We start from the raw sequence: 16,652 nt of genomic DNA on the forward strand, positions 1-16,652 counted from the left end.
GAACGTGTCTCAGAGAGTGTTTACTTCTAATGTGCATGCACATTTATACATTTAATTAGAAACAGCAGCAGATGACCTTGAACTAGATTGTAGTTCTTATCCATTTCAATACATCACCTGTTTAGGGTTGGATAGGTGGATGAATGTCCCTCTTTTGTGGTGTTCGTCAGCTCTGACACCCCGACACTGCAGATGTCTTCCACGGCTTTGAGGACATCTGTGTACTGCAGGTATATACTGCAAGATAGGACAGATCATTCATTGTTTAGGACCATGAAAGTGATTTTTTTTTTGTACTCGTAAAATTCTTCCTCAGATAATCCATTGGGGGACACAGCAGACCTCTGGGCTAAGCACCTTTATCCCAAAAGAAAAAAAACAAACAAAACAGTTGCTGTAACCCAGGGGTAAGCAACCTTGGCACTCCAGTTATGGCAAAACTACAAATCTCTGCCTGTGAGGGTCATGCCTGTGGCTTTCAGATTTTTAGACCCCGTTCACACTGCGGCCACCTGTGCATTAGCGCTAAAGCGATGCTCGTATTAACATTGCCTTAGCGCTGTTTGAGCAGTGATTTTTGGCCACTAGCGGGGTGCTTTTAACCCCCGATAGCTGCCAAAGAAGGGGTTAAAACCGCTGTGTTGCGGCGCTTCTGAGGAGCTTTTCAGGCGCTTCGGCAGCGCTGCTTATTCATTTCAATGGACATGGCGTTGGGGGGGGGGGGGGGGGGGCGCTATACACAGCGCTCCCAAACCGCCCCAAAGATGCTGCCTGAAGGACATTTTCTAACGTGCCGCAAGCGCACTGTCCCAGTGTGAAAGCACTCAGGGCTTTCACATTCGGGCGGCATGGGAGGCAGCTTTCAGGTGCTTTGCAGGCACTATTTCTAGTGCTAAATTGTCTGAAAACTGCCTTTGTGTGAATGGGGTCTTAAAGGTGCCTCCTGGGATTTGTAGTTCCAGAACAGCTGGAGTGCCAGGGTTGCCAACCCCTGCATGTAACTAGAAAAGGAGAGGTAGTTGGGACTTTGAGTGAGGCCCGCCATGTCAAATAAGAACAAGATTAGCACATAAATGAAATTACATTACATGATTCATGGTTACAGTCTAAAATTCATATCAGATTCCTGAAAACTACATTGTATCAAATAAATAGGTAGTCACATGACTTACACTAAAATATGCTGCTCATAGCATGCAATGCAATTGAAAAATATATACGATGAAATAAGTTGATAGAAAATATATGATAGGAACGAGTATCTCTTGATATCTAGTGACACTTGACGCGTTTCTTGGCATCACAGCCATTCATCAGGAGTGTAATGATGTAATATACTAGAAAGGGAAATGAATATTAGTTATTGATGGTGTAAGGATAGGGAGAGTCACCCTTTAAGTTTATACTCATCTTATTATACTAGAAACTGCTTGCATATATATATATATATATATATATATATATATATATATATATATATACACACACATATACACACACACACACACACACACCAGATATGTGTGTATATATATATATATATATATAAAAAATAGAAATGAGTGGAAACAGCTTCATATGCAAAGCTTTGCAAGTTTCTTCTGAAGTGTAAATTCGCAAAAAACAGGACGCGCTTGCGGTCGCAGCTGACATTTACGTTTTATAGACTTAGAACATTTTAGGGCGTAGTGGAACATTGGCCTGCAGTTTTATGTTCCAATTACGATAAACAACTTAAGGTCATGAAAACATATTTTTATATATATATCTAGGGACTTTTTCTTATCAGAAATCCCCTAAAAATTCCGCTTAATGTATGACGAAAATAAATGTGGATGTATATGATTGGTTGCTCAAAAGGCCTAACCCATTGTGTCTTGTGTAATTTGATTGGCTGACAAGAGGCCTTCCCTCTGTCTTTATGCAATGTCTGAAATGTATATATTCCGTATACTGGAAATAATAAATCGTATTCCTGATAACCCATTCGATTGTGCATGGTTGTCCCGATTTACCCAATCGATTGAAAGGGTTTTCCAGTGACCACTAAAGTCCAGCTCGAGCAAACCAAGGAGGGGCGCACCTTACAGATGGTACCCTCTTAATGAGGACAGGTGGAGACTTACTGCATAGCCTTAAGGCCAGGTCCGGTGTCTGCATAGGAAAATGGGGATATCGGGCGTGATGTCTCCCCCGAGGTTGAGACCCTCCAGGGACCGAGAACAGCGCCCAAAGGACAGCAGGGAGGTCATAGCATGATCCAGCTATTTCCTATGCAGACACCGGACCTGGCCTTGAGGCTATGCAGTAAGTCTCCAACTGTCCTTATTTTAGTTGGGACATACATCTTCTTACCCCCCCCCCCCCCACCTCATTAAGAGGATACCATCAATAACTAATATTAATTTCCCTTTGTAGTATATTACATCATTACACTCCTGATGAATGGCTGTAATACCAAGAAAAACGTTGAGTGCCGCTAGATATCAAGAGATACTCGTTCCTATCATATATTTTTGATCACCTTATTTCATCATATATATTTATCATTTCAATTGTATTGCATACAATACATACACAATGGGAGCTGCATGGTGGCACCGAGTTCCCCAGAGTACTCTATTGATCTGATTAGTATACAATGAGAACAACATGCTGGTCCTCAGTGCCCAGTGTACTAAATAGTGACCGTATTTCCAATGGTGCTTGCAGAATCCTCGCCAGGACTTCCAATGGAGCTTGCAGCATTCCTACCAGTATTTCCAATGAAGCTTGCAGCATCCCTACCAGTGTTTCCAATGGAACTCACAAAATCCCTGCCGGGACTTCCAATGGTACTCACAAAATCTATACCAGGACTCATTTTAGTTGGGACATAAATCTTCTTATCCCCCCCCCTCATTAAGAGGGTACCATCAATAACTAATATTAATTTGCCTTTCTAGTATATTACATCATTACACTCCTGATGAATGGCTGTAATGCCAAGAAACGCGTCGAGTGCCACCAGATATCAAGAGATACTCGTTCCTATCATATATATTTTCTATCAACTTATTTCATCATGTGTATTTATCATTTCAATTTTTCAATTGCATTGCATGCTATGAGCAGCATATTTTAGTGTAAGTCATGTGACTACCTATTTATTTGATAAAATGTATTTTTATAGAATCTGGTATGAATTTTAGACTGTAACCATAAATCATGTAATGTAACTTCATTTATGTGTTAATCTTGTTCTTATTTGACATGGCGGACCTCACTCACCAACTACCTCTCCTTTTCTATGAACAAATTTAGGGATGAAGGTCGCCATGTGTGCTAAGCGAGCGTGCCAGGTCACATCCAATTCACTCCCTGCGTGTAACTGTGAGCTGGAGTTTGGCTTCAGTTTGCAAGTGTATCTAAATCTGCTAGTACATCAAACACCCCCAGACTGACAATGCTGCTGTCTCAAGGTGCCACCCTGTGTTCCTTCATCCAAAGTGGGGGCGCTCAAATACAGGATCACCATGTGAAAACAGGGGGGTTTTTGGTTTCAATAGCGCTTTCATATATTTCAGCATGCAGGGGGCGCTCTGGGGATCACTACAATAATGGGGTCTATTTACTAAAGGCATTGTGCAAGTGCAGTTGCTCCAGAAGTAAATGAGCAGAAGTTCTATGGACTTCCATCATCCAATCATGTGCAAGCAAATCTGCTGTTTTTTTTTTACAAATTTTCCTTGCACATGATTTGGTATTCTTTGTAAAGCGAAGCTTCACCTCATATACCAAGCTCTGGAGCAACTGTACTTTGCAAGGTGCACAGTCTATTTGTCTTTTAGTAAACCCCCCACAATGTCTCCCTCACTTCACTCACCACAGTAGGCTCTGCAGGTTCTCATGAAATCGTATTCCCCTCTCACGCTCGCCATTGGGTTGTACCCAGGACTGGCACAGGAAACGTTTCACAATGGAAGCTGTTTCAGCAAACAAAGATCACACAAGGTTACACGCATGTTTAGCGGGTCAGGCAGTATAGCTGAGAGGTCAGGATGCGGCCATTATACCTATTTTGCTGTGATACGGAAGGGCGTCAGTTTTCTCTGCCAGGCTGATCAGCAGCTGTGTAAGACACAGGGCGCAGCGGGTGCTCGGGACGCTGCTGGAAAGGTTCTGCAGGTAGCTGAAACTGTGGCTGGGAGTAAAGGTGGAGGAGAGCAGTGAATTCTGGGAAGCCACAGATCTGTCAGTCACACACTGGGGTTGATTTAAACTAAAAATGGAGAGTGCAAAATCTGGTGCAGCTGTGCATGGGAGCCAATTCGATTCTAACTTCAGCTTGCTCAATGAAGCTTTGACAATAAAACCCGGGAGCCGATTGGTTTCTGTACAGAGCTGCACCAGATTATGCACTGTCCGGTTTTAGTAAATAGACCCCACAGCTTATTAGGATCTTCTTACCTGACCAGCTCTTCTATCGTCAGATCTGAGGCCGTCTCCTTCAGCCTTTCCACCAGGATACCCAGTGCTGCCTTCAGCAAAGAGCGGTTCTCAAGCTGAGAGAATCCAGACCTGAATAAAAAAACACAAAGTCACTGCATTGCCTGGCCGCATGTGCAGCCTTAGATACACACAGTGACCAATGCCACATCCCCATTCATATATATGGGATAAGTATAGTGGAGAGATGACAAACCAGGCAAATAGGGCATGGAACACCTGAAGCAGCAGCTGGTAACAGGAGGACATGTAGGTATGTTCTTTAAGGTCTATCCCCAGGGCATCCACTACGCCATTCTTCTCTGTCAGCAGAGTCTGAATTTGAGAGGAAGACACAGAACTCAGCACACAATATACACTGGTATTATTCTAATCAGATCAATACAGAGGAATCAGGTCACTTAGGACCGGCATGCTGCTCCCATTGTTTAGTAATCGGGTCACTATTTAGTACACTGGCCACTGAGGACCAGCATGCTGTTCTCATTGTATACTAATCAGATCAATAGAGTACTCTGGGGAACTCAGTGCGGCCATGCAGCTCCCACTGTGTACTAATTAGATCAATACCAAGTACTATGGGTACTAAAAACCAGCATGCTGCTCCCATTGTACAGTATAGTAATTAGACCTATACAGAGTACTATGGGCACCCAGGAACAGCATGCTGCTCCCATTATTATACTAATGAGATCAAAATCAACTACTATGAGCACTAAGGACAGACATGCCACTCCCAGTGTAAATTAATCAAATCAAGTACTATAGGCATGTAGTCCTGGCAGAACCTATTACAACAAAACCCATGCTAGGACCTCCAGAATCCTTAACAGGCTTTGCAGTGGTACGCTGAGAATCTATGCCAGGACTCCCAATGTTGATTGCAGAATCCCTGTCAGGACTTCCAATGGAGCTTGCAGAATCCCTGCCAGGACTTCCAATGGAGCTTGCAGAATCCCTGCCAGGACTTCCAATGGAGCTTGCAGAATCCCTGCCAGGACTTCCAATGGAGCTTGCAGAATTTCTGCCAGGACTTCCAATGGAGTTTGCAGAATTTCTGCCAGGACTTCCAATGGAGCTTGAAGAATCCCTGCCAGGACTTCCAATGGAGCTTGCAGAATCCCTGCCAGGACTTCCACTGGAGCTTGCAGAATCCCTGCCAGGACTTCCACTGGAGCTTGCAGAATCCCTGCCAGACCTTCCAATGGAGCTTGCAGCATTCCTACCAGTATTTCAAATGGAGCTCGCAGAATCCCTGCCAGGACTTCCTCTTCTCTTTCAATTATTTTTATTACATTTTTATACATATAAAAACATTCCATTTCAATTCAATTCAGCCCCATATAAATATATACAAGCATTTACAAAACATTCATAATAAACAAAACATAAAACACAATCAACATAAACATGGACCTATCTCATAATATACTCCATGATGTTAGGGATATTCCATCATGTTACAGGTATTCCATCACCCCCGCCCAGAGGAGAAGAAAAAAACAAAAAAAAAAAAGGAGAACATGACCACACCCCCTAGTATTACCCTCACCCATTACCTATAATGTTTGATTCTCTCAGTTACTTCCTTCTTACATAAAAAAACCTGTGAATTTTCCAGACCCTTTTTATTAATTCATAATGCCGCGTACACACGATCAGAAATTCGGCCAGCAAAAGACCGATGAGAGCTTTTGATCAGAAAATGCGACCGTGTGTACGCTCCATTGGACTTTTGCTGACCGAATTCCCACCAGCAAAAGATTGAGAGCAGGTTCTCTATTTTTCGGTCGGAAAAAGTTCAGACGCGCAAAATTCTGACGCATGCTTGGAAACAATTCGACGCATGCTCGGAAGCGCTGAACTTATTTTTCTCGGCTCGTCGCAGTGTTGTACGTCACCGCGTTCTTGACGGTCGAAAGTTCAGCAAACTTTTGTGTGACCGTGTGTATGCAAGACAAGCATGAGTGGAATCCCGTCTGAAAAATCTTGGATGGTCCGCTCGTGTGTACGCGGCATAAAGAGGAGAAATTCTCGATTTTCACTTCCATCGAGAACTATACCAATAAAGTATTGCCAGGACTTCAAATGGAGTTTGCAGAATCCCTTGCAATGGAACTCTTCCAATGGAACTTGCAGCATCCCTATCAACAGTTCCAATGGTACTCACAGAATCTATGCCAGGACTTCCAATGGTACTCACAGAATCTATGCCAGGACTTCCAATGGTACTCACAGAATCTATGCCAGGACTTCCAATGGTACTCACAGAATCTATGCCAGGACTTCCAATGGTACTCACAGAATCTATGCTAGGACTTCCAATGGTACTCACAGAATCTATGCCAGGACTTCCAATGGTACTTGCAAATTCCCTGCCAGTATTTCCAATGGAACTCACAAAATCCCGGCCAGGACTCCCAAAGTTCCCTAAAATGACGCTGGGTGTGTCCTCTGGCCAGATGGGTATTTAAGCTTCAGTCTTTGAAGTGGTTGGTGATGTCTCTTCTCACCAGCTACAATCCCACTGGTAAATATAAGCCATTATAATTACCTATGAAACTGCCTGACCTTTGCTGACCCGGATTGACCCTGAATATTTTTCTGCCTGCCAAGAACCCTGCATGGACCTGGCTACTCTTCTGCCAGCTAGGACCTCTCTCTGGACCCGGCTACTCTTCTCTGACAGTTACAGAGAAGCAACCCAGGACCACTAGGGTCTCTGGAACATCTCCAACTTCAGGAGCTCTGAGGAAGACCAGATGTCACTCAGACCCTGTGCCACCTGTCTCAGGCACACCAAAAAAACAGTACTGACTTGCTGCTCCCATTGTATACTAAACAGATCAATATCAAGTAATACGTGCACTCAGTACTGGCATGCTGCTCCTATTGTGTACTAACTAGATCAATACAGGGTAGTCAGTACCAGCATCAAATATTTGTTAATGAGTTGCATTGCATATCAGGTAATGAGCTGTGTCTGCTGACCTGGAAATAGTTGTGTGTGTTCTCCATGTGGTTGCACAGGGGGTTCAGCAGCTGCACCACAAATTTGACCACTTCCTGTGGAGCCTTCTGCTTTAGATGGGAGAACTCTGTGTTCTTGGATCCCTTCACCTGGACAGACAGGAGAATTGAAAAAAGAACTCTGTTCAGTGTTACCTACATTCACACTGGCCAATTAAAATGAATCCTAAAGTAAGGTCAGTTAAACAACCCTTTCAGTAAAAACACATAATTAGGCTATTGTGGCTCAAAACTTTAATGTTCTCTTCTTTCTTTAGGCCTGGAACTCTTCAAAAGCACCGGTTATACACAACGTACACTGCCTTTTTCCAGGTGAAGCAACCATTCCTCATGATGAAGCCCATGAAGTCCAGAACCAAGAGTGTTCCAGGCAGCTTGTGATGGATGAACATCTGCAGGTTGTTCAGGAACATAGAGAGGACACAAGAGACCCTGGAGAGCCCTCTGAACACAATGAAGCCATCGCTTTCCTTTAGCAGATTTGCAGTGTATGGCTTACACACCTCCCCATCCTGTGGAAGAATGTTTTATTGTTTAGGCTCCATACCTTCAACAGGAAAGATGATCTCTTTGCAGCCATGAGGACATGTTCCATTTTGCGGGAAAGGTCCTCCAGAAGGAATACTAGCTCGGCTGGTCCCAGCTGCACCACCTCTGTCGCCTGTCAGTAAACATTTCATAGTGAGGAACACCCACACAATGCACCACATCACTCATTCTGACCCTTACAGATTCATCAGTGAAAGTGTCCTATGCGTTTGAGTGAACTGTAAGGGACACACAGACATCAACATTTAAGCAGCGAAGAGTGTGCGATGTCCATACCATGACAGATAAAAGACCTCAGAAACTATTCAGGCACAGAGGAATGCGCCAAAGTGCCAACATTTTCCTCATATAGAAACAGGAAGTTCATTTTTAAGCATCAAACACAGAAAAGTAAGAAATTAAAGTGTTTTGTGATAAAGTTGCCCTTCTTATGGAGTCCTGGTCCTACCACCCTCACTTTGTACTGAGCCCTGATCCTTCCATCTTCACCTTCCTACTTAGCCCCGATTCTTTCACTCTCACCTTTGTACAAAGTCCTGATCATTCCACCAACATCTTCATACTGAGGCTCAGATCCGTCCACTATCATCTTCATACTAGCCTCTGCTCCTTCTACTCTCACCTTTGTACAGAGTCCTCAACCTTCTGCCCTCACCTTCATACAGAACTCTGATCCTACCATTCTCACCTTCATACTGAGCCCTGATTCTCACCCTCACCTTTGTACAAAGACCCAATCCTTCCACCGTCACCTTCATCTTTATAATGATTTCTCATCCTTCTACCCTCACCTTCGTACTGAGCCATGGTCCTACCACCCTCATCTTTCTATGGAGCTCTGCTACTTCTACCCTCACCTTTGTACTGAGCCATGGTCCTACAACTCTCATCTTTCTATGGAGCTCTGCTACTTCGACCCTCACCTTTGTACAGAACACTGATCCCACCACCCTCACCATACTGAGCCCAGATCCTTCAACCATCTTCATACTAAGCCCTGATCCTCCTACTCTTACTTACTTACATACTGAGCCCTGATTCTTTTACGGTCACCTTCATACTGATTTCTGATCCTTCTACCCTCACTTTCGTATAGATTCCTGATCATTTCTCCATCACCTTCATACCAAACCCTGATCCTTCTCCCGTCACCTTCATACCGAACCCTGATCCTTCTACTGTCACCTTCAAACCGAACCCTGATCCTTTTACCATCAGCTTCATACCGAACCCTGATCCTTCTACCGTCATCTTCATACCGAACCCTGATCCTTCTACCGTCATCTTCATACCGAACCCTGATCCTTCTACCATCAGCTTCATACCGAACCCTGATCCTTCTACCGTCATCTTCATACCGAACCCTGATCCTTCTACCATCAGCTTCATACCGAACCCTGATCCTTCTACCGTCATCTTCATACCGAACCCTGATCCTTCTACCGTCATCTTCATACCGAACCCTGATCCTTCTACCATCAGCTTCATACCGAACCCTGATCCTTCTACCGTCATCTTCATACCGAACCCTGATCCTTCTACCATCACCTTCATACCGAATCCCCGACCCTTCTACCGTCACCTTCATACCGAACCCTGATCCTTCTACCGTCACCTTCATACCGAACCCCCGACCCTTCTACCGTCACCTTCATACCGAACCCTGATCCTTCTACCATCAGCTTCATACCGAACCCTGATCCTTCTACCGTCACCTTCATACCGAACCCTGATCCTTCTACCATCAGCTTCATACCGAATCCTGATCCTTCTACTGTCATCTTCATAATGAACCCTGATCCTTCTACCATCAGCTTCATACCGAACCCTGATCCTGCTACCTTCACCTTCATACCAAGCCTTCATCCTACCACCCTCACCTTCTTCCCGAGCCCTGATCCTACCACACTCACTTTCTTCCCAAGCCCTGATTCTACCATCTACTTCTAATGGAGCCCTGATCCCACGCAAACTCACCTTATCAAGCTTTGACCCTTCCACCGTCACCTCTAAACTGATTTCTGATCTTCCTACCCTCACCCCCATACTGAGCCCTGATCCTTCCACCATCATCTTCATACTGAGTTCTGCTACTTCTACCCTCACTTTCATACTGATCTCTGATCCTTCTACTCTCACATTTATATGGAATTCTGATCCTACCACTCTCACCTTCATATTGAGCCCTGATCCTTCCATCATCACCTTCTAACGAAGCCCCGATTTTATGCACCTTCCACTTTCTACTGAGCCCTGATACTTCCACTATCACCTTCATACCGATTTCTGATCCTCCTACCCTCACCTTTGTACTGAGCCCTGATCCTTCCACCATCATCTTCATACTGAGCTCTGCACCTATCTTCACCTTCCTACTGAGCCCGGATTTTTCCACCTTCATCTTTGTAATGAGCCCTGATCCTTCCTCTGTCACCTTCATACTGAGCTCTGCTCCTTCTTCCCTCACCTTTATACTAAGCCCTGATCCTACCACCCTCTCCTTCCTACTGACCCCCGATTCTACCACCCTCACCTCCGTACAGAATCCTACTCCTACCACCCTCACCTTTGTACTGAGCCCTGATCCTACCACCCTCACCTTCCTACTGATCTCTAATCCTACCACCCCCACTTTACTACTGACCCCTGATCCTACCACCCTCACCTTCCTACTGATCTCTAATCCTACCACCCCCACTTTACTACTGACCCCTGATCCTACCACCCTCACCTTCCTACTGATCTCTAATCCTACCACCCCCACTTTACTACTGACCCCTGATCCTACCACCCTCACCTTCCTACTGATCTCTAATCCTACCACCCCCACTTTACTACTGACCCCTGATCCTACCACCCTCACCTTCCTACTGATCTCTAATCCTACCACCCCCACTTTACTACTGACCCCTGATCCTACCACCCTCACCTTCCTACTGATCTCTAATCCTACCACCCCCACTTTACTACTGACCCCTGATCCTACCACCCTCACCTTCCTACTGATCTCTAATCCTACCACCCCCACTTTACTACTGACCCCTGATCCTACCACCCTCACCTTTTAACTGAGCCCTGATCTTACCACCCCCCACCTTTCTACTGACTCCTGATCCTACCACCCTAACCTTCATACTGAGCCCAGATCCTACCACCCTCAACTTCATGCTGAGCCCTGATCCTACCACCCTCACCTATTACTGCATTACCATGCATTGCAGCATACTGCAACATGTGTGTTACCTTAATACTCTGCGGTACCATTCAAACTGAATAACACATGCACACTTTGTTACTCTTAAAGGCTAAGTTCACATTTGATTAAAAAAAAAGAATTAAAATGCACATTTTTTTGCAGGTAAAAAAATGTGCATTTATTATTTTTTATTCTGCAGCATGTAAGGCATTGCACCCGTGATCAGCACATTAGTACACTGTCTTCCTGTAACTCCCATACAGGCAGGCATGAAGAATCAATGGACTACGAGAGTGCTCACCAGCGCCCCCCACAGTTCATTGAGAACTATAAGCCATCAGCCACGGAGGCCAACGGTAGATGTAGTTCATTCATTCACAGAACATTGTAAATTAATGATGCATCTGTGTGGACGGAGCACTGAACGGCCGCACTGTGTTTTAAATTGTGACAGCAGGTGCAGGGAAAAGATCCCTCACCTGCTGTCACAGGGAGTAAGGGAGCAGGAGGAGAGGAGGCAGGAGCCTGAGAATGTTACACGTTCCACCCTAAATATGAGTGAAACATGTAACATGTTCCAAAGGTGAACTTATCCTTTAACGTGACCCTGCACTTTACCCACTCGGTATTAGTAGCAGAAGAAGCAGGCCATTGAGTGAAGCTGTACGTTTTATCCTATATTGCTCAGCAGCAGTGTCTGATTACCTTGGTGCACATTTCGGAGTCTAGGAGAGATCGGGTGAGCAAGCCGCTATGGAGAACAGTAAAGACCTCGAGATCCAGCTCCCGGAAGAATGGACGGAAGCTGCTCAGGTTGACGGAAGGTTTACCAATCTCTTCAGGCTCCTTGTAGAAAACACACATTTATTATGAGTGGAGCCGGTACTGGATTAATGCCACATTAACATTAATTTTCTGCAGAATTACACAAAGTCAGGACATACACAACTGTACAAATAAAGCTACAACATACAAACATAATGGGACGGTCAGCACTCCCATTAGGATCTGTGTTTAAGATTTCCAAACTCAAGCTGGATGGAAAAGAACTTAAACATAGCTCCTGATGCACATGGCTCTTATACAAGGTGAAGCCAGCGGGAATAAGGCCTTACAGATCTTGTCCCTCCCTTCGAAAGTGACTGGACAGTGAACGGATCGGTGAGCTTGTAGGTGGGTGCAGCTTGGGGGCGGTGGCAGAAAACAGTCAGAGTCCGGGTGCAGGAAACAGAAGTGTATTGAAACTGAAGCTTGGCAATATTTTATCATTTATTATTAGTATTATATTTATATATGAATTGTACCTGCAAAGCATAATTAAGTTTTTCTTAAATTTATTTGTACAAATACTTAATATACTTCTTGTTGCCTGTATCTTCAATAGCCACTACGCATTGTCTCCTGTGGAAGCTCTTTTGGAGCGAAACATGTTGAGAAAAGAGTAGTATTGATAATTTATGTGTAAAGTTTTTGGAAGTGTAACAAGAATACGTTTTTTTGTATTGTCTTTTTGTAAAATTTGTAATATGTAATTTAAGGTGATGCTTTTGTCGCAAATGTGTTCTAATTACCTAATCAAACACCTAAAAAGTCCCGAGGTTTTGTGACCTCAAAGTCCTGTTTCTTGATTTAAATTGCTCAATTGGAATGTGGCGTTTTTTTATTTTTGGCTTTCTTTCTCTTTCTTGCTTTTTGTTTATATGAAGCTTGGCAATACACAACAAGCCAGGTGGGCAACGCTGTATCCTGGCCTAGGCCAACAAGGCCCAGGCCTAGGGCAGCCCTTTGTGGCTAAATCTTCTGAAGGGTAAATAGTTATAGACCTGAGGGATGGTGAACGCCCTGATAAGAAGAATTTTCAGATTTACGAATTTTCAGATTTTCTAATTTACAAATTTTCAGATTTTCTAATTTATGAATTTTCTCATTTACGAAATATTATAACAGCAGGAAAATATAATCTATACATATACATTTGCATTAAAGAAGCCCTGGAGCTGAGACTGGAAAGTGGTAGACCTAAAGGAAGAAGATGAGGTATGTGGGAAGTGACTCGTCCAGGAGGACCCCAATACCAAGCATTGAATTTCCACCTTGTCTAGCTGGGTCTTCTCCGTCTCTGTGTCCGGCTGATCTTCTATCTGGGAACTTTCCTCAGAGGAGTTCTTTGTATCTGTCGTTTTGCGCTTTTTACCTATGGGATACAAAACAGAAGTGGAACTGTTCACTGAAGAAAAAAAAAAACCTTTAGTGTGGTACTAAAGCCTCTTCTTTTTGGTCATAACCACATCAGTACGGAACCAAAATTAGCACATTAACCACTTCCCGACCAGCGCACGACGATGTACGTCGACAGCATGGCACGGGCAGGCATATTGGCGTACATGTACGTCCAATATTCGTTGCCGCCGTGCCATCGGGAGCGCGCCGCCGCCGGCGCGCTTCCGCGCTGGTCGGGACCCCCGTGAGTCCGGTCGCGGGACCCGCGGACTCGATCGCCGCGGGCATCCCCGCGATCGTCTCACGGAGCGGCGGAATGGAGGAAATGCTGTATAAACAACATTTTCTCATTCTGCCTAGCAACTAGTGACGCTGATCTCTGCTCCATGTGATTGGAGCAGAGATCAGTGTGCACTAAATGAAAGCCCAACCCCCCCACAGTTAGTAACACACCCCTAGGAACACTTAACCCCTACACTGCCACCCACTGGTTAACCCTTTCACTGCCAGTGTCATTTACATAGGAATCACTGCATTTATATAGCAGTGATTACTGTATAAATGACAATGGTCCCAAAAATGTGTCAAAAATGTCCGATGGGTCCCTGACAATGTCGCAGTCACAATAAAAATCGCAGATCGCCGCCATTACTAGTAAAAAAAAAAAAATAATAAAAAATTATTAATAAAAATGCTATAAAACTTTCCCCTATTTTGTAAACGCTATAACTTTTGCGCAAACCAATCAATAATCGCTTATTGCGATTTTTTTTACCAAAAATATGTAGAAGAATACGTATCGGCCTAAATTGAGGGAAAAAAATGTTTTTTTATATATTTTTGGGGGATATTTATTATAACAAAAAGTAAAAAATAATGCGTTTTTTTCAAAATTGTCGCTCTATTTTTGTTTATAGCGCAAAAAATAAAAACCGCAGGGGTGATCAAATACCACCAAAAGAAAGCTCTATTTGTGGGAAAAAAAGGACGTCAATTTTGTTTGGGAGCCACGTCGCACGACCGCGCAATTGTCAGTTAAAGCGACGCAGTGCCGAATCGCAAAAAGTGGTCTGGTCTTTGACCAGCAAATTGGTCCGGTCTGAAAGTGGTTAAAATAAAGGATTACTTATAACAAAGTCCTGAAGAAGTTAAACTTTTATCTTTTCCAGCCTCCTCTGCACCACTTCCATGAACTTCGAGCAAGAGAACGCAAACTCATAACCTCATCACTAGTTTAGACACGTGCAATTCATTTAGTTCAGAATTAGTTTGTTAACGGATTTCGACAAATTCGTTCATTCGGAAATATCCGAATGGAAGGAAAACCCAATAACCCGAATATTCGAAAATTTGTAAAATTTGAAAATTCGTATATTCGAAAATCCGATAATAAGAACAAAAATTCAAAAGAACGAAAAAAATAATGAACTAATATTAACAAAACTATTAAATTCTAGGTATTGGAATTTCCTTTCAAATTTGGCTGTGAGAACATAACAAATATAAATTTATCAGAAGTTATGAATTATCAGTATCTAAACGAATGGAACGTAACAAATAATACTAAATAACAATAATAATTATAAATGATAATAATAAAAACGTTTTTTAATTCATTCCGTTCCATTTGTTTAGATGCGGCATTGGTTATTTCGGATAATTCGTAACGTTGGATAAATTCGTATTTGTTAGGTTCACCAACAGCCAAATTTGAAAGGAAATTCCAATACCTATAATTTAATAGTTGGTTATTATCAGTTCTTTATTTTCAGATTTTCGAATTTCTGAATTTTCAAATTTCCGAATTTTCAGATTTTCTAATTTTTTAATTTTCGAATTTTCAGATTTTCTAATTTTTGCATTTATGAATTTTCGCATTTCCAAATTTTCAGATTTTCTAATTTACGCATTTTCACATTTACGAATTTTCTGATTTTCTAATTTACTAATTTTTGCACTTACGAATTTTCTGATTTTTGAATTTACAAATTTTCAGTTTTTCTAATTTACAAATTTTCTGATTTTCTAATTTATGAATTTTCAGATTTTCGAATTTACGAATTTTCAGATTTTCGAATTTATGAGTTTTCGAAATTCTCTGACTCCGTGGCTCTGGCAGCATAGTGCTGACTTGTCTGTCACTCACTCACTGAGCAAGTGTGCAGGCCTCGCACAGGATACGGTCATCTGTGCTTCCTGTCCTGTGCCTGAATTGGATTGGTTGATGTTCGCTGCCACCAGACCCCGCCAACCTGGATCGCAAATATGATTAGGCTGCGGCCTTGGCTGCCAGCAGTGTGGCAGGACAGGTGCCGTGCCAGGCGCTTCCAGCCAACGAGGTGCTGAGCGCGGCACCGCTTCAACGTGATGTCATTTCCTCCTCCGATCCCACCCACAACAGAGCAGTCCCTGGTTGTTCCACACGGTGTGGCGCTGAGAAGGTAAGACTCGATCAGCAGTAATTATAAAGCTTCAGTCTTGTGTGATCTCCATTCCTCAATATTATAACAGCAGGAAAATATAATATATACAAACACAGCAGTCTTGTGTGATCCCCAATATTCTATAACAGGCCCGGCGGTGATATATAATATTGGGGATCACACAAGACTGCTGTGTTTGTATATATTATATTTACTGCTAAATTGTTAAATCTTTTTAGGTGTGCCGCGAAAACGTTTAGATATTTTTGGTGCGCCGCAAGACAAAAAAAAAGTTTGAGAAACACTGATCTAAAGTCACTATACTCTGTTCCTCTCAAATGTCAACCGAGGTGTCCCTCGCCTTCACTGGCATCATCCCTCCCGAGGGCCGGTCTTTGGGCATCTTCACTGGCTGGCGCAGGATGGCATCATCCCTGCAAATACGCAGGAGTCAGCCATCCCTGCACACAGGGACCCTGCAAGCAACGCAAGCTGAGGAGTGCAGGCTTGGCTTAGTTTACATGCCACAGAAGACAGCAAGCAGGAAGGTAGGTGTGTTTTTTTTAATCGCAGAAGAGGCATTGCCTGTCTCTAATGCCATAAATAGCCTGCCTGCTTTCAAGTTCTAGAGAAATACATTTAGTTCTGCTTTAAAGTGGTTAAGTTACTGATTACAATTACTGGCAGCCCCTCTGTAATAACAAGATGTCATAATGAAGGGAGGTCATGTGACCGCCCACCACTCT

The 16,652-nt window shown here is 43.4% G+C and overlaps 1 protein-coding gene across 1 annotated transcript in view; it reads right to left on the reverse strand.

Moving 5' to 3' along the window:
* Nucleotides 1-16,652, reverse strand: part of FANCD2 (FA complementation group D2) — a gene marked incomplete at its 5' end in the record, with an annotated part of 70,108 nt that overhangs the window by 9,292 nt on the left and 44,164 nt on the right. The window contains 9 exon segments of the mRNA XM_077451566.1: nucleotides 118-237; nucleotides 3,866-3,965; nucleotides 4,056-4,183; nucleotides 4,450-4,560; nucleotides 4,685-4,803; nucleotides 7,480-7,608; nucleotides 8,066-8,179; nucleotides 11,969-12,109; nucleotides 13,357-13,457. Of these exon segments, the coding sequence (XP_077307692.1) occupies nucleotides 118-237; nucleotides 3,866-3,965; nucleotides 4,056-4,183; nucleotides 4,450-4,560; nucleotides 4,685-4,803; nucleotides 7,480-7,608; nucleotides 8,066-8,179; nucleotides 11,969-12,109; nucleotides 13,357-13,457 (1,063 nt within the window).

The sequence above is a fragment of the Lithobates pipiens genome, unplaced genomic scaffold, assembly GCF_037356315.1.
Source record: "Lithobates pipiens isolate NorthernLeopardFrog02 unplaced genomic scaffold, aLitPip1_a1.2 Scaffold_23, whole genome shotgun sequence".
Taxonomy (NCBI): domain Eukaryota; kingdom Metazoa; phylum Chordata; class Amphibia; order Anura; family Ranidae; genus Lithobates; species Lithobates pipiens.